This window comes from Ascaphus truei, chromosome 1, assembly GCF_040206685.1.
Source record: "Ascaphus truei isolate aAscTru1 chromosome 1, aAscTru1.hap1, whole genome shotgun sequence".
NCBI classification, from domain to species: Eukaryota; Metazoa; Chordata; class Amphibia; order Anura; family Ascaphidae; genus Ascaphus; species Ascaphus truei.
The window spans coordinates 69,109,899-69,131,164 of record NC_134483.1 but is presented as its reverse complement, the minus strand read 5'-3'; the positions used below and the strand labels follow the sequence as shown (position 1 = coordinate 69,131,164).

Here is a 21,266-nt window from a genome sequence, read left to right as displayed (position 1 = left end):
CTGATGGGGACAGTGAGAGTGTGTTGCTTGGATCACACAGGGGTTACATCCCTATTTATTAAGGCAAAAGTGGTGATTTACAGCTGGGAGCATTTGGATCTACAGGATGTGGGTTACATACAAAAGTCTCCCAGCTGCAAAGCCAGGACAAAAATGGAGCCCAAAAAAACCGCCCCACAAATTTATCAAAGCAAAAAAATCCATTGGTTTGTCTGGGATTTTTTCTTTGATAAATCTGAAGCAGTTTATTTGCTCCAGATTAGCCATAGTTACATCTTGGAAACTTTTCTCCCCCCTCCCCCCCCCCCGAGGGTTATTTATCATAGTCTACTTCAGGGGTGCGCAAACTGGGTGGTGTACCCCCCAGGGGGCGGGAGATTTTTCTGGGGGGGCGTGGGCAGTTGCAGAGGCCCCGCGCTCTTCCCCAGGGCGTTTAAATTAAATGCCGGGGTATCGCGTGAGGCCCCTGCAACACTCCACTTACCGGGATTCAGCCGGCTGTGTGACGCGTCGCCATGGCATGACGTCAAATAACCCCACAGCGTCATTGGACTCAAATACAAGGTGAGGGGGGGAGGGGGTGGGGGGCACGAGAGCTGAGGCAAGGAAGACAGGGGGTGCAGCAGTAAAAGTTTGGGCTCCCCTGGTCTATTGAATCAAAACTGGGGTAAAATCAGTACAAAAGTACTACTCTTAAAACTCATTGATTTCAAATGCAGTGTTTTTACTAAATAAATGTGGCACTTGCCCCCCTCTTCAAGCTAGGAAAGGGGGTAGTTAGTAAAAACAACAGCACAGCGCTTCAAAAAACCTTCATGCTGTGTGTAAATGAAACAGTTGCACAATGTTGCAATAATGCCTTCGTCTTAAGGCTGGCAAATGTCAGTATACACAGTAGGTGGAAACATATGAATCCCAGTGAGTCCCATGTGTATTGATGAGCCTTTGAGACATTTGCTTGTTTTGATGATATGTCCGTGTGTGACTGATTTATGTGGTGAAACCACTAAGTCGTTAAAAACATGCAGTCATCATCTTCAATGGGTTTATATCATCTCTTCTAGAATAAACATTAGTATACCAGTGAGAAAGGGATGGGGTACTCACGGGAGATCCTTGTTTGTATAGCTGCTGTCGACGTGCTCTAGCCAGTGTTCGGTCCAGGGTTGAAGAAAAGAAAAATGGTGGTGCACAGTTGGAGATAATACACAGAGGGCTGGTAAGTAGGCTCTATGAAAAGTTTATTGGCACATGTACAGTAATACAAGGTAAAACACACTCTTATGCATTTCGCACCGGATGGCGCTTTATCAAAGAGTAGAGGACTCCTGAAGTGACAGGAGGAGGAGGTGGAACCATTCCTGAGTATACCCAATCGTGGGTAAGACCTGGTGCCCTCCTCCTGGCTGTACTTAGGAGGGATTTCTGCCCAAATTCAAGACTGCCTCTCCCCTCTTGAGAGTGTCTGAGCATTGGGCCTTCTTTGTTCCTCTTCCCCTTGGGGGAGAGTGAGTGTGGACCTTTCCTCTGGCTCTGCTAGAGGGGAAGGGAAGAGCAGGGACAGCTGCGGGGGCCCATGACCCGTAGTGGATCCCACAGCTGAATAGATCACCAGAGACTGCATAGGGCAGAGGCCTGCTGTAACTGCGTTGTACTGAACAGAATAAAGACATTCCTGTTTCATATACCTCCTGTCTGGTGTGTGATCTTACTGGGGAAGGAAAGGGAGTATGTCTACCATAGGAGATCGCCTCCATACTTCTGGAGCCTGTGGCAGATGGAGGCGCTGCACTGCTAGAAAATCTGGGGCAATCTCCCAGTAATGCTGCAACATTTCTGTGACATTTCTGCAAACAGACTAATGGCCCATCAGATTAACACAGCGGGGGTCCATGGCAGTCTCATTCAGTTTGAATGGGACTGCCAGGGACCCCCGCTGTGTTAATCCGATGAGCCATTAGTCTGTCTGCAGAAATGTCACAGAAATGTTGCAGCATTACTGGGGTATTGTCCCAAATTTTCCCAGGCAAGTGTTCGAATACTCGTGGCTGCATCAGTATGTGCCATATATGCACCGTACCCGATTTCTACTGGAATCAGGTGATGTGGTGGATTATTGGTGGGAGGAAGGAGAGTTCTTACCCGAGGAGACAGAAGAAGCCATGAGACACAGGGAGTACGAAATTAGGATTGGGATAGTGCAGCCCAAAGGGGTAATCCTAATGTACTGCGAACCAACCGTACAGGAGCCTTTTATACTGGGTCCTACCAGGTCAGGCTGAAGGTCGCAGACTAACCAAAATCAGTCGAGCAGAAAGAAATGTAGTGCAGCGCTACAGGCAATCCCAGAGATTAGAGTACCTGTATGTACCAGAGCCTATCATGCGGGAAATCGATGAGAATTGCGAAAAGTGGTTTAATGACGTGATTAGGGCCTACATTCCTGCTCATACAGGAGTACATTCTATCATGTAGAACAAAGGGCTGCCTACCTAGTGGGAGAGTGGAAGGTTGGGAGATCCATCTACATGGACCGCGTAAAATACGTATCCAAACGACACCCTAGGAGGGTGTTTTCTGTAACTGTGCCTGACAGTACTGGGGCACTAGTCAGCAAACCAGGCCTTGAGCATTACTTTTGAGTAATAGGTTCTCCATGTTGGGAGGGACCTGGGTTAAAATAATGGAATGCTGAGAGTAATAATTTAGGTACTGTGTATGCAGCTAGTATGTATTATTTATCTGTTATGACTGTCACACTACTGTTACCTATTAAAGTCTCCTGTTCTGTTTAGGATATGCATTTGAAGGATGGTACCTACAAATTTCGGTCCCAGTGAGGACATGGGAGTTTCCACCAGAGGGAGAGTGTAGTCAGGACTGGTTCTTGGCTACCAGTCTGCCCTCACTGGCAGTAAGCCCTGGTAAGAACAGGCCTGCCAGTACTTATCATGGGTTTTCCCCACTCCCTGCAGTACCCTTGAGTGACAGGGGGAGGAGGTGGGACTATACCTGAGTATACTCAATCGTGGGTCAGACCTGGTGCCCTCCTCCTACTGTAACTGCTTCTCTGCTTCAGGATCCTCCTTATGGACCCTGAGTTCACTTCAGTGCATGTTTGGTTCCATTTCGGGGTGCTATTTGCATGCGGCCACACCGGCTGGTCATACTCTGCATACTCTGGCCCCCCAAAGGCTTGAGGCCCTTAGGGCTAATTGTCACCCCCTGATGGGGTGAGGTAGAACCACCTCGCTCACTATGGAGTAGGCTACATCCTGGAATCTCGCAAACTCAATTTGGGAAGGAACATCTTATATACCTGGGGGGCGGAGAGGTTAGTGACCCTGCCCCAAAACTGGGCAGGTCTGAGGGCGGAACAGGCAGCACCCCACGGTGCTGACACCTATAACCACCCCCCCCAGGCATGATGCCTTCAACGGTCACTAGCCTGCACCTGGCTCTGGCTACATTCGGATACAATTAGTAGTGTGCTGCGGGACTCTCATGCTGACTCACGAGGAAGGATTTAACCCTAACACTGCCTGCACTTACCAGGACTTATGTGCCAGGGCCGGGAAACCCTTAGCCAGGGGCAATAGGCTACATGTATAAACTGTACTGAGTGTAAAAATGGGTTTGTGCACAATGTAAAGCATAAGAGAGAGTGGTCGGGGGAGACGATTAGGCTGAAAAGCGGAGCACAGCCAGAGTGGCACAAGCCTAGGAGGGGGATATCCTACCGCCTAGGGGAAGCCATTGCAGAGACCACGCTGGTAGACGCTGCTTTCATTGGCCCATTTTTATTTCCCTCCAAAGGCCTTTAACTCTCTCCGCCCCGCCCCAGCCCTTATTGGCCAATGCAGACGAGCATCCATGCTGTGATTGGTCGCGGGCCCTTCTGCTATGATTTCCTACGACAGAGGGAAATCTATGTAAGGGGACCCGATCAGCGCTCCAGGGATGATTCTGATCCTGATCCTAATGTGGAGGTTAACTAAGCGGTGTGCTCCCAGGCTGAAAATTAAACTAGGAGCCAAACGGAGCGGGAGATTCAAAAGGGCTTTTGTGCTACGCGACTGTGTCTTGCTGGAGAAGTGGAGAGCAGGACTTTAAAGCGGCAGATTTGAGAGGGCTCTGACGAGAATTGCACCAGAGAGGTCTGGAATGTCCCTACCCCTGCGGAGTGTGGAGCAAACCCAGGGTAAGGCTTCAATGTGGTGCTCAGCACCTAGCAGCTAAGATTCCCTCCGTATGCCCCTCTTTCAGGGAATTTAGCTCTGATTGTGTTTTTGTGTTGTGCTTGCTGGCTCCGGCTGGAAAAAAAATTCTTTATTGAACTGCTTTGTCGTGTCTGGTGCCTTGATGCCGGAGTTAAGTTCTGGGCTTCCGTGACAGACTCTTTTTTTTTTTACTTTCTTAAATTGGATTCCATTTCATAATTTTACAATTTAAAAAATAATAATGTTTATTAAAAAAAAAAAAAACGTTTCCATGTGTGAAACATTTTCTCTTTGAAGAGTGAAGAGACAACGCAGGTCTCAGACCACAATACACGAATGCAAACCACAGTGATTCAAAACAATGGTTCAATTTCATAAGTCATGTTTCTCAGAAAGCATTTATACCTCATCTCTTCTACAGCCGACATCATATCGGTGATAAGTCGTACAAACAGGACTAGGGCAAGAATGAGTCTCTTCTCTGTGTTACTTATTCATTTTGTCTTAATCATTCATGGAAGTAAGTACAAATGACATTTGAATTGTTTGGTGCCATTTAGCTTTATTTTGTACATAACATTATTTTTTTATGACAATGCTTCAATGTAAATTTGAATTAAAACATAAAGAGCATGATTGATAAAATATTGCATGTTGAATGGACATCTATCATTGATGGAGGGGCTTGGATATATTATTGATGGAGGGGCTTGGATATATTATTGATGGAGGGGCTTGGATATATTATTGATGGAGGGGCTTGGATATATTATTGATGGAGGGGCTTGGATATATTATTGATGGAGGCGCTTGGATATATTATTGATGGAGGGGCTTGGATATATTATTGATGGAGGGGCTTGGATATATTATTGATGGAGGGGCTTGGATATATTATTGATGGAGGGGCTTGGATATATTATTGATGGAGGGGCTTGGATATATTATTGATGGAGGGGCTTGGATATATTATTGATGGAGGCGCTTGGATATATTATTGATGGAGGGGCTTGGATATATTATTGATGGAGGGGCTTGGATATATTATTGATGGCGGGGCTTGGATATATTATTGATGGAGGGGCTTGGATATATTATTGATAGAGGGGCTTGGATATATTATTGATGGAGGGGCTTGGATATATCATTGATGGAGGGGCTTGGATATATTATTGATGGCGGGGCTTGGATATATTATTGATGGAGGGGCTTGGATATATTATTGATAGAGGGGCTTGGATATATTATTGATGGAGGGGCTTGGATATATTATTGATGGAGGGGCTTGGATATATTATTGATGGAGGGGCTTGGATATATTATTGATGGAGGCGCTTGGATATATTATTGATGGAGGGGCTTGGATATATTATTGATGGAGGCGCTTGGATATATTATTGATGGAGGGGCTTGGATATATTATTGATGGAGGGGCTTGGATATATTATTGATGGAGGGGCTTGGATATATTATTGATGGAGGGGCTTGGATATATTATTGATGGAGGCGCTTGGATATATTATTGATGGAGGGGCTTGGATATATTATTGATGGAGGGGCTTGGATATATTATTGATGGAGGGGCTTGGATATATTATTGATGGAGGGGCTTGGATATATTATTGATGGAGGGGCTTGGATATATTATTGATGGAGGGGCTTGGATATATTATTGATGGAGGCGCTTGGATATATTATTGATGGAGGGGCTTGGATATATTATTGATGGAGGGGCTTGGATATATTATTGATGGCGGGGCTTGGATATATTATTGATGGAGGGGCTTGGATATATTATTGATAGAGGGGCTTGGATATATTATTGATGGAGGGGCTTGGATATATCATTGATGGAGGGGCTTGGATATATTATTGATGGCGGGGCTTGGATATATTATTGATGGAGGGGCTTGGATATATTATTGATAGAGGGGCTTGGATATATTATTGATGGAGGGGCTTGGATATATTATTGATGGAGGGGCTTGGATATATTATTGATGGAGGGGCTTGGATATATTATTGATGGAGGGGCTTGGATATATTATTGATGGAGGGGCTTGGATATATTATTGATGGAGGGGCTTGGATATATTATTGATGGAGGGGCTTGGATATATTATTGATGGAGGGGCTTGGATATATTATTGATGGAGTGGCTTGGATATATTATTGATGGAGGGGCTTGGATATATTATTGATGGAGGGGCTTGTATATATTATTGATGGAGGGGCTTGGATATATTATTGATGGAGGGGCTTGAATATATTATTGATGGAGGGGCTTGGATATATTATTGATGGAGGGGCTTGGATATATTATTGATGGAGGGGCTTGGATATATTATTGATGGAGGGGCTTGGATATATTATTGATGGAGGGGCTTGGATATATTATTGATAGAGGGGCTTGGATATATTATTGATGGAGGGGCTTGGATATATTATTGATGGAGGGGCTTGGATATATTATTGATGGAGGGGCTTGGATATATTATTGATGGAGGGGCTTGGATATATTATTGATGGAGGGGCTTGTATATATTATTGATGGAGGGGCTTGGATATATTATTGATGGAGGGGCTTGGATATATTATTGATGGAGGGGCTTGGATATATTATTGATGGAGGGGCTTGGATATATTATTGATGGAGGGGCTTGGATATATTATTGATAGAGGGGCTTGGATATATTATTGATGGAGGGGCTTGGATATATTATTGATGGAGGGGCTTGGATATATTATTGATGGAGGGGCTTGGATATATTATTGATGGAGGCGCTTGGATATATTATTGATGGAGGGGCTTGGATGTTTAAAGAAATGTTTTGATTGTAGTCGTCAAATGTGTTTCAATCTCTAGATGTCGCTGTGGAAATTATTGGAGGGAAAGATGCTGTTCCTCATTCGAGACCATACATGGCCCTATTAGATCAACATACATCCATATGTGGAGGAGCATTGATTAAAGAAAACTGGGTGTTAACAGCAGCTCATTGTAAAGTGTAAGTACCTTTTTTTTGTCATACTGTACATTTACAGTAGAGTTTTCAAATATAATTATTTATAGACCAGTGTCTACCCTTATTTACCAAAGATGTTCTTTAGTACTAAGGAACAAAATTCATTAGATTTACCACAAAAAAAAAATCTTTCGGAGAAACCTTTAAACCGTGTGTGCTTTCCACTAGTGTCAAATTGAAGCAAAAGTTGACTAGTCCTCCTCAGTATATTGAAATATCTACTGTACGAGGAGATTGTACTGTACAAATGAATGGAAAGGGAGTCTTGCATTGCCTATGGCATTATCTGCATTGTTTTTTGTGCTTCAACTTCTCATGAACAGCATATTTTAGATTATTGTTTTATTATTTACTTATAGTACTCAGAAAATCAGAGTGAACGTAGAAGCATAAACTCTATCCTAAATTAACATGAGGGCAAAATGGGAATGCTGCAAATCATTTCACAATATTACAAAGTATTAATAGATACAACAATTGAATTTGGGTCATTTTGCCATATACTGTAGTATATCTCAACCTGCTAATACAGTTTGAATAACCACAAAAATAAGGGAAACAGAATAATGATGGAGCATGTAGCAGTTTAGTTCTATATACAGTACAGTATGCCTTTTTGTTTTCTTAAATGAGGTCCCAGTAAAGTTAGATCAGTTTATATATTAACACTGGGTAGCCCGTGTTAATAATGTGACATCTTCCCATTACATGTTTTTAAATGTTCTGGATTTTTTTTTTACTCCTTGCTTGGTCTTTACCCACTGAAACCCCCTCTTTTTTTTTTTTAGAGCAGAACAAACGTTTTAAAAAATTTAGTGATTTCTTAACAACAGGTATAATATCCTATATCTAATCTTTACTTAACCCATTCAGTCATTAGTTTTCTTTAATGTGTCATTTTTTTCCATTTGGGGATTATGTTATATCAGTGTACACATAAAGACGCTTTTTACCAAGTTGATTACATTTTTGTCAAATAATTATAGAAATGACACCCAGAATTGTGTTAGTTGTGACTTAATGGCCAAAAACATTTCCACAATTGTGTAAGTTATGACACAACAGGCAAAAACACATTTCCAAACAAACTGTTTTATTACATTACATAATTCTCCATTAGTACAAATGAATATTTTTTAAACAATTTCTGTCGAGAGAGAGAAACAGAGAGACAGACAGAGAGACAGACAGAGAGACAGACAGACAGAGAGACAGACAGACAGAGAGACAGACAGACAGAGAGACAGACCGACAGACAGACAGAGACAGAGAGACAGACAGAGAGACAGACAGACAGAGAGAGACAGAGACAGACAGACAGAGAGACAGAGAGACAGAGAGACAGAGAGACAGAATACCGACACAGTACACAGCGCTTCCAATGTTACTAATACAGAACTGGATAAGCGCAAGATAAGTGCAGGCAGTAAATATATAGATAGCAGTCAAACAATATATGTGTGCCTTGAAAATGCCTAATAATAGATAGTGGGTATCAAGCTGGGATTGCCACCAATCACCAGGATGCCAATTTGTAGAGATAATATACACAACCCACACTTTATAAGGGCAGGGGTCAGGACTGACTGCTAAGGGTTAAACACAATCAAATATCATGAACACGATATGCACTATCACAGAACTTAATGTTATACACAGACCTATTGAGGAGTATGAACTAGTGTCAATACAAAGGACATATTAACATTAGGAATAGTCATCATACTGTAGTATACAGATCTAGCAGCCAGGACCACTTCAATAAGAGTCCTAGGTTACGATACAGCCAAAAAGGGCTACAATGCATTCTGAGCCTGATCAACAGTCCAGAGGGAAATATTTCCAATGTGAAAGCAGCGTTCATAGAAAACATGCCAGACTGAGTTCGTCATTTAATCTAAAGCGCGCTCTAGTTTTAAGATGAAAAATCCAGCGAGCTTTCCTTTGTAGTAACAACATATCATGGTCTCCACCTCTATTAGAGCGTAACACTATGTCAATTGGCATGAACTGAAATTATGACATCTGATGTCCAAATTCCACGAAATATCTGGCCACTGGTTATTGCTTAAGATCAGGATGCAACAATGTACCATGTAAGGTTAATTTGATGGATGACCTGTGTTGAGCTATCCACTCTTTTAGTTTCCTTTTTGTCTTATCAATGTATATTAGATCACAGGGACATCACAAAAGGTACGCCACAAAACAACAATCACAGGCCAGTCTTTGTTTGATTTCAATCCTGGCTCTAGTGTGTGGGTGGTTAATGATGAACCTACAATGTGATATTTACAATTCACACATCCAGGGCACTTGAAAGCCCCTTTCTTAGATGTTAACCAATTTCCACCTGTATATACATTCACTGAGTCAAGGTCCGTTTTCACCAGGTAATCTCAGAGGTTCTTTCCTCTTATATAACAAAATGTAAGCTTGAATGGGACACTGGTACCAATAGTAGGGTCCGAGCTAATAATGTGCCAGTGTCTCGGAATAATCTTTTTAAAGTCACAGGAGACACTGGATTAAGTACTACTGACAAAGGCATTGTCTAGTTCATCATTGGGGTTAGTAGCCATCTTAAGCAGATCTCCAAGTGGCTGCATGAGGGCTTTGTATATAGCACCATCCACTTCACTTTTAGGGTAATCCCTTTCAAGGAATCTATTTTCAATAGCAGTTGAGGCTGGTTCAAGAACTTGAAGGTCACTAGTAATCCTTGCCACCCTGATCAATTGGGAGTGGGGCAGACTTTTTTTTAAAGGCGTTGGGTGAAAACTGGTAGCTAAGAGGAGTGTGTTCCTAATATTCTTTTCAGAGACACGGAACAACTGGCATTTGAGTCGGACAATCCCCCTGACATATACATTATAACGACTTGCTTAAACTAAAAAGAAAAAGAGTTTACCTGTATTTGCACGGTTTGGCTCCTTCTAGATACCACAAAAAGAAACTAGTTTTTAATTAAAATGTAAATAGAATTTACATTGTTAAGAAGTTTTGTTTTTTGTAGTGACCAGAAAACGGAGGTTATCCTTGGTGCTCATCAATGGCAAAAGGCAGAAAAAGAACAACAGAAATGTAATATTAGCAGAATAGTTCAACACCCAGACTTTAACTATATGAAAAAGACCAACGACATCAAACTTGTAAAGGTAAAGATGCATTCGTAAATTAAGTATTGCAAAATGGTAATGTTTACTTAAAGATTGGAGTACTATGCAGTTAACATCAAATAGCATTGGATTTTTCTCTATTACACCATACTGTACCAATAGATGCACGCTCCAGAGGAGAGACCAATACAGTGAGTAGCGCCATGGATTATCCTCCTGTTCTCTTGCTTATATCCACATGAAGAGGATTTTTCGCTAAAGTGTAGGGGCAGTGTGTTCCAGGACATATGAGGAGAACCAGTCAGTTACTGCCATAAAGGCGGTCACTGGCTGCATTATCCCCTGTTACAGATATACATATACCCCAACATAAGAGCTGTGAACATTTAAGGACTTCTTTTTATCTCATTAGTACTCTCACACTTTTAGGTCTCTCCTAATAAACTCATTACAGCTTTATTTACATGCTGTTTTCTGCCCAACTACTGGGAAGAAGTGGTTAAGAACTTTGTTCTATTTTCTCTCTCACACTGAAAGGGTCCTATGTTTTCTTTTCCAATTTTGTTGTTGTTATTATGGTAATTAAATAACTTTTTAGGGTTGATCTTACTTTCTATTGCAATCATTTTCATTTTTTGCTAATTTGATTGCCCTTTTGCAACTTTTGTTACATTCCTTATAATTCTGGTAAAATGTCTTCGTGAACTCAAGGGCATTCCCCAAAAAGGGGACTGTAACAGCATGATACAGCATGATACAGCATGATACAGCATGACACAGCATGACACAGCATGACACAGCATGATACAGCATGATACAGCATGACACAGCATGATACAGCATGACACAGCATGACACCGCATGACACAGCATGACACAGCATGACACCGCATGATACCGCATGATACAGTGCCTGTGCCAAGCCGTATATTGTATGTATCGAAATTAAAATGGAGCATATATCTGGGACGAAAAACGCACAGTATGTACAGCATCAAAGAAAATATAATAATTTCAAATCTATGGGGCTTTTTATTTTACATCTGGGGCAATGCTAGTGCCCCATAATTGTCCTTAAGCCTTAACGCTTTAATTCTTTAACACTTCATCATCAAGCTCATAATGAATATGCAATAATATTTTACTTAGATGCCAAGTGTAAGTGGGTCACGGTAATAATACAGTAGACCGTTCACATTATTTAAATATACCACTAAGTGCAATTAAACACACTATGCTGCTATAGAGATAGCTGAAGATTTTTCTTTTCTGTCGGTACAGTAAATATGTTTTCCCGTTTTGCAGCTGGGTAGCCTTGCAAAGTTAAACAAATTTGTGAAACTTCTTCCACTACCAACCTCTGATAAAGATATTCGAGCTGGCAGAATGTGCAGCACTGCAGGGTGGGGAGTCACCGCACCAGACAGCGAGACGGACTCACAGGTTCTCCGGGAAGCAAATCTCACCATTGTAGACAGAAACACCTGCAAAGAAATATATGCAATGAAAACCCAAGTGAAAGCGCAAATAACCAACAGCATGCTATGCGCGGGGTCAAGACCAAACCGCAAGGACGATGCATGTCAGGTAAGAGTTACAAGGACCTTTAAAAGAACTGCTGCATGTATTTACAGATATGTTTCACTTATTTATTAAAAAAGAAAACTACTGTTACACGTAATAATGAGTATTATGGGCGCTACAATGCCAACCACTATAAAGGAAAGGGGACTGTGAGTCATTATTTCTGTTGATTGAAGAGTTGGAAAATAATATAGCAAAGCAATGGGGAAAGCCAGCAAAATGCTAGATTGCATTGGGAGAGGCATTAACAGCAAAAAGAGAGATGTACAGTACAGTAGTGTATACACTTTATAGATCATTAGTAAGACCTCTCTCTGAGTACTGTGACATAAATAAACTGGAGACTGTGCAAAAAGAGCTACTAAAATGGTGCATGATTTCCATCTTAAAACCGGATAGGAAATATTAAACATGTACAGTTTAGAGGAGACTAGGAATATGATTGAAATGTTCAAATATAATAAATGTTTCAATAAGGTAAAGGTAGAAAGCATATTTCAGGCGAAAAGTAGGTTTACAACCAGTGGCAGACTTATGTTTCTGCCACCTGCAGTCTGGGGGGCGGCCCTCCTCCTCGGCATACGATGTCGCATTGTCATGGTAACTGATGTGACCCGGCATGTGACCCCACGTTGTTATGACGGCAGGAGAAGGCCTGCTATGGAAAAGTTAAGACACACACACTCACACAAACAAAAAATGTCCACTCTAGGCTATTGCCAAATCAGCCAAAAGGGAAATCCGCCACTGGCTAGAGCAAGAGGTCATACTATTATACCAAGCCTTAAGAGGGGTAGGCTTATTAGGCCCGTAATATAGTGTGCGGTAGTGCACGCGCGGCGCTTATAATTTGCTGTGTCCTGGCGTGCTATACTTCAGTTGCGCGCACGCACGGCAGTGAGCGGTGGCGCGGCAGATCACAGCAAATACGCGACATTTATATTTTCGTGCTGCTGCTGCGCCACGTGACTCTGACAAGTCAATCACAGCGTGGCTGGGATAGGTCCGGAGAGGAGGGGAGGGTGTTCCCGGGGGCAGGAGGTGCAGGTCAAGTTTTATACATTTATACATTTCAGCAGCATCAATAAAATCTGCCAGGGTAGAGCTGCTGCAAACCACTCAGCATGACAGATCTACTTTACATTGAATAAAACAGATTGCCACATCTTGCAGCTGACACAAACATTAACCCCGTTGCTGCGGCAGCAGCCGTGAATGTGCTGTAAATGCCTTGTAGACATGCAGAGAAAACTGTGCAGGTTGTGTTTGTGTGTGAAGCCGGGTGTGACATCATTGCCACGCCCACCTGTCACTCACAGAGCAGTACAGACCGTACACACAAAAAATGTGCTTCACATGCACGCGCATTAGCACACGCGTGAACGCGCCAACTATAAACTACTTGTTTTATAGTTGGCACGGACGTGCGCGAATGCTCGTGCGCGTGAAGCGCACTTTTTGTATAGACTTCAGTGCTCTGAGCGATAGACGGGCGTGGCTATGACGCACACGGGTAGGCGTGGCCATGACGTCACACCCTGATTGGAGACACTGGAGGGAGAAATAGCGGCGAAACCGGTAACCATCTCATAAAGACGTATTCATGCAAAATGCTGGCTATTATGTCCAATACTGAATAAACTAGCAGCATCTCTTGGCTGGGAATACTGACCAAATGTTACTGAAAATATCACCGCTCTGACAACAAAAACGAAATTGTGAAAAGGACGTTTTTTCCAGAAATATTTATATAGACGTTATCTAGCAGTACTGCTTTCAATGTTGCTTGTGTGTGGCACATTTTTCTACACCCAAACAGAATGAGGTACTTCAAATAAAGTGAAAAAACACAGCGCACAATGCTCATCGTGAAGAGTGAAACATTAATGTATATTAATAGTAATTCAAGGTTCTGCGTACAGTACATCAGATAAAAAGCAAACAGGCATGACATGTATCATGAGTTACCGCACACTGGAAACACAGATCAGGAAGTTAATATCAGGATCACTTCTCATCAGTGGCAGGATGGTCCAGTCCTCACAGTCATGAAAAAAGACAGTCTCATAACACAGCACGTATAGTCCTCCGTGCAGGTAAAGGTAGAGCCAAGCAGTTCGGTGCAGACTGCCAAACTATATATTACAGCACAAAAAATTGCAGGGATGGGAAGGAGGGGAGGGGAAGGGGACAGAGGAGAGCTCCCGCATCAGCAGAGGTATAATGAATAATATAGAGCAAGTAAATAAGGCCATATACTGGTGCAAAAGGGGATGAGGATAAATGTAAACAGACAAACAAAAGATTCCCCCTTGAATGCACTCAGATAGATCAGTAGATGTGATATATGCATTAAAAAACCTTTAATCACATATAAATTTATAAAATAATGTTGTAAAGAGGGACATGGTAAAAACAGTCCATTAGGGATTGGCCCTGGACTGTTTTTACCATGTCCGTCTTTACAACATTATTTTATAAGTTTATATGTGATTAAAGGTTTTTTAATGCATTAATCATATCACATCTACTGATCTATCTGACTGCATTCAAGGGGGAATCTTTTGTTTGTCTGTTTATATTTTACAGCACTTAGATGTCAAGTCCCACAGTGGTATTCAGCACACAAACCACTTCTTACTCAGCGTGCAGCCCCGCAGGAGAACCAGGCCACGTGACACGGGAGAGTCCGCCAATGATGACGTCACTCGGGCTGGTAGGAACACGGAGTCTCACAAAGGCATACAGCACACACGTAACCTTCTGCTCCTTGCACATCCCCGCAGGAGGACCAGGATACGTGACACGTGGATGGAAGGGAAGTAAACATAATTATGCCCCTTTACAAAGCATTAGTAAGACCACATCTTGAATATGGAGTACAATTTTGGGCACTAATCCTAAGAAAAGACATTATGGAACAAGAGAGAGTGCAGAGAAGAACCACCAAATTAATAAAGGGGATGAACAATCTAACTTATGAGGAGAGGCTAGCTAAATTAGATTTATTTACATTAGAAAAGAGGCATCTAAGACGGAATCTGATAACTATATACAAATATATTCGGGGACAATACAAGGAGCTTTCAAAAGAACTATTCATCCCACGGGCAGCACAAAGGACTCGGGCCATCCTTTAAGGTTGGTGGAAAGGAGATTTCACCAGCAACAAAGGAAAGGGTTCTTTACAGTAAGGGCAGTTAAAATGTGGAATTCATTACCCATGGAGACTGTGATGGCAGATACAATAGATTTGTTCAAAAAAAGGTTGACATCTTTTTAGAAAGGAAAGGTATACAGGGATATACCAAATAAGTATACATGGGAAGGATGTTGATCCAGGGATTAATTCGATTTCCAATTTTTGGAGTCAGGAAGTAATTTATTTTCCCCCTTATGAGATATCATTGGATGATATGACTCTTGGGTTTTTTGTTTGCCTTCCTCTGGATCAATAAGTAAGTATAGATAAAGGATAAAGTATTTGTTGTCTAAATTTAGCATAGATTGAACTTGATGGACGTACGTCTTCTTTCAACCTCATCTACTATGTAACTATGTAACTATGTAATCTTGAATTACTATTAATATACATTAATGTTTCACTCTTCACGATGAGTGTTGTGCGCAGTGTTTTTTCCCTTTTCTCCAGTGCGTAGGAGTGCTGAGCCACCCCCCTTGACGGCTGCAGACGCTCCTTATGTTGTGTGGGTTGAGGTTGTATTTATCTCTATACTCACCTTATTACACTTATATGTGTGAGGGCATTCTAGTATATTGAGTGCTCCTTTTCACTTGTGTGAATTAATTTTAGTAGCACACTATTTTTTCATTCATCTTATTCACTTCAAATAAAGTCACTGCAAAGTCTTGGCCTGGAGTGCTTACTTTTAAAATATGAAAAGCTTTTCTGCAAAAGACAAAAAATTCACACACACACACATACCCTGATTGGGCAATAGAGTGTGACGTCAAGCGGCAGCAGCATAAAAGGACTCTATTCAGAGTCTTCCCCCCGATCTGCCGGCTCAACGCTCACTGTCGTGCGCACACCCCGCCGAACTATATAAAGTCAGGCTTTAACACAGCCAATAATAAGTGCTGTGCGGGCATATTAGGAGGTATGTGAAGAAGTACAGTACTACTTCATGGAAAGGGCGTTGGATTCCTGGAATAGGCTTACAACAGAGAAAAATGGAGCATAATACACCAAGGTAAAAATATGCTTGAATAGATATAAGATTACTTATGTATGAAATCACAAATAAAGGGTTTTTGTAAGTTCTGATTTCACGTCCCAAGTTTTTACCATCTACTAGGGATGTACCAAGTACCCGGAAATTACACGGTACCTGGCATACCCGGCAATATTTTAAGTACCCGGAAATTACCCGGACCCAGCACCAGCGGGCTGCAACCCGGTACCGTGTAATTTACATTCTCCTCTGCTCCCTCGATCCTGCTTTTAGAGAACGGCAGGATCAGAGCAGCAGAAAACTTACCTGTAGCTGGCAGCAGAGGATGAGGAGGATCACGGCAACATCCTGGTGGCGGTGGGAGCACAGCAGACATCCTTCAGACAGTGGCATCATTCTTCAGCTGGTGGGAGCAGCAGAAGACGTCCTTCAATGCTAGTGCCGGTGAGAGCAGAGGAACATGTGACCTGAGCAGGAACGTTACTATTGAACAGCCGGAGAGGAGTGCGTCTTCTGACTTACGGTGCAGCTCCTCTCCTGCTGTCCAATAGTAACGTCCTGCTCCGGTCACATGCTCCTCTGCTCCCACCGGCACCGTCTAACAGATTAGACGATACCTGTCAGTGATCCTTAGAATTAAATGATCTTTGTATGAAAAACTACAGCTGCGTTTATAGTACTGGCTACAGCGACGGCGATGCTCTCCGTGACATCACACATCGTCGTCACTGTAGCAAAAGTTGCACACTGGTTTGCGATGTCGCTGGCGGCAAGGGGCTATGTGATTGGCTGCTGCCTGTCACGTTGTGCGGCTTTCTCTGTAAATCTCAAATTCTTTTGACTACAGTGATTTTGGTAGCGGTGACGTCGCCCTCGCGCCCACAAAGGCCGGTCGGTACTGACTATATTGAGTTGCTTTGCGGCTGCAAGCCGTTGCTGTCGCTGTAGCTAGTACTATAAATGCATAAGGGGAAGGAGAGGCTCAGTGAGTAAAGACACTAACTCCGGAAACAGCTAAGTTTGAATCAGGGGAACCTGGTTCAATTCCCGGTGTTAGCTCCTTGTGATCTTGGGAAAGTCACCTTATCTCCCTGTGCCTCAGGCACAAAAACATACGTTTTAAGCAAATGGGAAGGGACTGTGTCTGTAAATATTCCTATGCGCTGCGTATTGCGTACTGTAATTGTGAAGCACTTTGAGTGCCATTGGGAGAAAAGTACTATATGAAACAACGTTATTATAATGATCTCTTTGGCCTGGATAAATGTTTCTCTAAGCTAAATTTGTTCATTGTGGAAAACTACTTTTAAAGATGAATAATATTCTTTGTCAGCAATGATTTCTTGCAGAAAACAGAGATATACTCTTAGCACTGCTATTCATTTAAAAGATTTTCATCTCCTGGTAGCCAGAAAAGCCATTATGATCAAATGGTTGGATTCACAAGCACCTAACATAGAACTTATAAAATCCCTCTTGGTCAAACTGATCACAATAGACAGAATATCTACCGAACAAGTAAGAGATAATCAGTATGACAAATTTGATCGAAAATGGGAGATGATTATAAACTCTCTTCCCCAGCTAGAACAGAATAAATTCAGATGACACCCGAGATAAGATGGTAAACTAAACCGGACGGAAAACCGGATAAAGGAAATAGAAAATAAAGAGAACCTCCTGCATCACAACATAGCATAACAACATGACAGAACAGAGCAAAAACGAAGAGCCTAGTCTAAACACATCAGATAACTAAAAGAAAGAATGGGAGTCACGAGCAAGCTATGGTACAAGGTTTTGAGTTAAATGGTCGAGATATTAGATCAAGACCAGTTATAAGTTCGAAAAAATAAAATAAAAATGGGTATTGCAAATATGTATTGAATTATGTAACTGTAACGGGTATTCCACCCCACCCAATCGCATATAGTGTGGGTGCGGAGAACATACAGTGTTACCAGTTGTGGTGCGTTACCTGTTTGGCTCAGAGGAGGGCTGAGCCTCCGCCACGGGGAACCCGGGACAATTATATTAGGAATAGGAGTAACCTTGTACTCAGTGCAGCGCCTCCACCTGCGATGGTTCCTAGCAGAGCAGGAATTGTTCCTCGCAGGACATCTTACAATAACCACACACACGGTATGTGTGATAACCAAATATCTTTACTTATAACAACCTACAACACTTATACAGTCACACCGAATAACGGGTGTCCCTCTCTATAGGCGACACTAACTACGGCGTCGCACAGGATGCTAAATCAACACCAGGTGATCCCACCCCGTGTCCATAGGATCCCCACCCAATGTCCCGCACTCTTGCAGAGAGAGGATATGGGTGACTGCGCAGTCACTATTAAGCTAAGGCCCGTTGGTGCACTTGTGGATTTAATAGTACCTGCCCGAGCACTCCCGTGATCGGATCTCCAACAGGCTTCGCAAAGGATCTGACGCTCCTACACGATATCCAGGATCCACCGCATGATGATCTGTCGGGGGCGATCCCACCCTGAAGATAGTCCAGCTCGCTTTAATGACAGAGACTTGAGCCCACGTCTCTCAGCAGGAAGCGCAGTGTCCGCAGTTTCCCTAACTAACAACTAGCTAATGGGGCAGGGTCCCTAACCTAGGGCCTGTCCCTACAACACTCAGCTACGGTGACTCAGGGCTATCTGGGCCTAGGGGACTGCTGGCCTAGTGCAGGGAGTCACTGACTCCTACACCCTACCACTTTCCCCCAGCTGCTCCGGTCACCAACTAACTGCGTAGTCCCTAACCCACACAATGTATCTCTGGCTCCTGCACAGTCATTCTCCAGCCCTATTGGCTCCCTGGGGTCATGTGGCTCTGCCCCTATGCACCCTGGGGGCTGACAGTCCTGCAATGCTCATGCGCGACCTCTCTGTGTCCTCCCACGCTATGAGAGTTCCTGCACATGCGCAACAGTGCTAGCAATGGCAGTGCCCTGTTCCGCGAGCCGCCAGGACCCACACGACGCGACCGCGGCCCTAGCAACCCAGCCACATCAATGCAGAGACGCGCTATGCTCGCGCCCGTACCGACAGGGGACCTGGCTACATAATATTATACAATAACCTATGTACATGTAAATACATTATGCTACAGTACAATGTAGTATTTTGAAATTTATCTTTAAACACCCTAATAAAAAGATACTTAAAAAAAAAAAAGATTTTCATGAATGTCCTTACATCAATACAACTTATGAAAATAAACTATGGTATTCTTAACGGATAAAAAGAACACTGTCATAATATCCTGATCTTACAAAAAATGACATATGTGCCACGTCTAGTAGACAATTTAGAAGGAGGCATGAATGTAACACAATATTTCTTTTACTGCAGGGGGATTCCGGTGGACCATTAATTTGTGGCAAAAGATACAGCGGAATTGTGTCATTTGGTGACGGATGTGGCGAGGCACCTGGAGTTTATACGCGACTAACGAAGATGTACCTTAAATGGATAAAGAAAACAATTGGTTGTATTTAAAGCAGTGATCCATGCTGCTTTCCCCCCCCCCCCCCTTTCTTTTAATATTATTTGAAACAGAGCGATCTTCTGAAGCTGATTTGTTCTACTATAGGAACCTTCCAGTTCCAGTGATATGAAGAGGTCATTTCCCTGAACAAAAATACTTGCCCAGAAAATAAAATATGGCAACCGAGACCATTATCACTTTGCCGTCCAATCTGTCACCTTATTGGAGAAAGAATCACAGTTTTGAATTAAATCACTTTTCTACTGTCAAATTATAATACCTAACGAACAATAATATTCCTAAAGCTAAATGTAGTGTGGTTGAGTTTTGGGGACCCCTGGTTAAGATAATGTAAAAAATAAATATTAATTGAATACATAGGGCATATGAATTAAGTGCCGGTACACAATATCACACCATTCCAGCATTAACTATCATTGAGTTAATGGGAGTTAACCCCTGGAACGGGTGCGATAAGGGGTAGTGGCACTCGATACATGAACCCCATAAAGGTCTATTGTCACTAAACTTTAACAATCAATGTTCAGTACTATTGATCTATCTTCCATTCCAAGTTATTATATTTTTGTGTTTAAATAAGCTCAAATTTATCTCGACAAGTAGGGAAAGGTATTTTCTGCTCCTGTTGTTTCCCCCCCGCTTATTTTCATTTGGATCGTGACGTACTGTAGGGAAAAGTGCCACTATTTATTTTTAAATAAATAAATATTTATCACTGACCAGTGCTCCGTTTTGCTTTTTCTAATCCTATACAATTTATATATTTGTATTTCTTGTCATATGTTAATGTTTGTGTAGCAGTATTTCTCCCACCCTCTGGGAGATTTCCCCTGCTACCAGGTGTGAAAGTTCTGCTAAGTACCTGTTGGCTCACAGAAGGCCTGAGATTCCGCTGATGTTGTTGGGGAAACAGGACAGGCACTAGAGGTGACAGCTGGTTCTTTCTCACTCTGGTGTCAGACCCTCCATCTGCCGCAGGCTCCAGAAGTTCTGGAAGCAGCCCCAGCGGAAGAACTATCTCCCCTTCCCCCAGACAGACTGCACGTCCAGGTAGAAGTATATTTTCACAAACAGGAACTCTTTATTCACTGCAGCATACGACATACAGCATACACTGGATACACCACACACACCAGGCCTCCAGCCTCCGGATGGTTCCTGGACTCGCACCCCCAGCCATGGACAGTCCTAGCTCTTCTCTGACTCCCTATTAGAGTCAGAGGTATCAGTCCCATTCCCCTAGGGGAGGGGATAAAAGGTGGCCAGAGCCCTGTGCACACTCTTCTAGGATGTCTCTCTCAAGGTAGAGACAGATTGCAACAATTTGGTAATGCAGCCACTTAAGTATCGAGGGGGAAGGTCCAAGGTCTGAGCCCTTATTGGGCAGAACACAGGTCTTAACCCGCCTCTTCCACTGTCACTCAAGGGAGCTGCTTGCTGGTGGGAAAACCTTGGATTGGGCCTAACACTGCCCGCAGTGACACCAGAATTTACATGTCTGGCCGGGTAGATTAGTAGCCAAGTCAGGCATGGCTACACTTGTTTAGTCATTTAATATACCTCGGAGGAAACAGAGGAAATGGAGGATCCGAAG

General features: G+C 42.8%; 1 protein-coding gene across 1 annotated transcript; it reads left to right on the top strand.

Moving 5' to 3' along the window:
• The first annotated feature begins 4,626 nt into the window (after positions 1–4,626).
• LOC142469096 (granzyme A-like) lies at positions 4,627–20,331 on the top strand. The gene is made up of 5 exons (XM_075576002.1): positions 4,627–4,740; positions 7,087–7,228; positions 10,263–10,404; positions 11,671–11,952; positions 19,516–20,331. Exons 1-5 carry the CDS (start codon positions 4,689–4,691, stop codon positions 19,660–19,662), a joined length of 765 nt encoding a protein of 254 aa, XP_075432117.1. The 5' UTR covers positions 4,627–4,688; the 3' UTR covers positions 19,663–20,331.
• Positions 20,332–21,266: the final 935 nt, after the last annotated feature.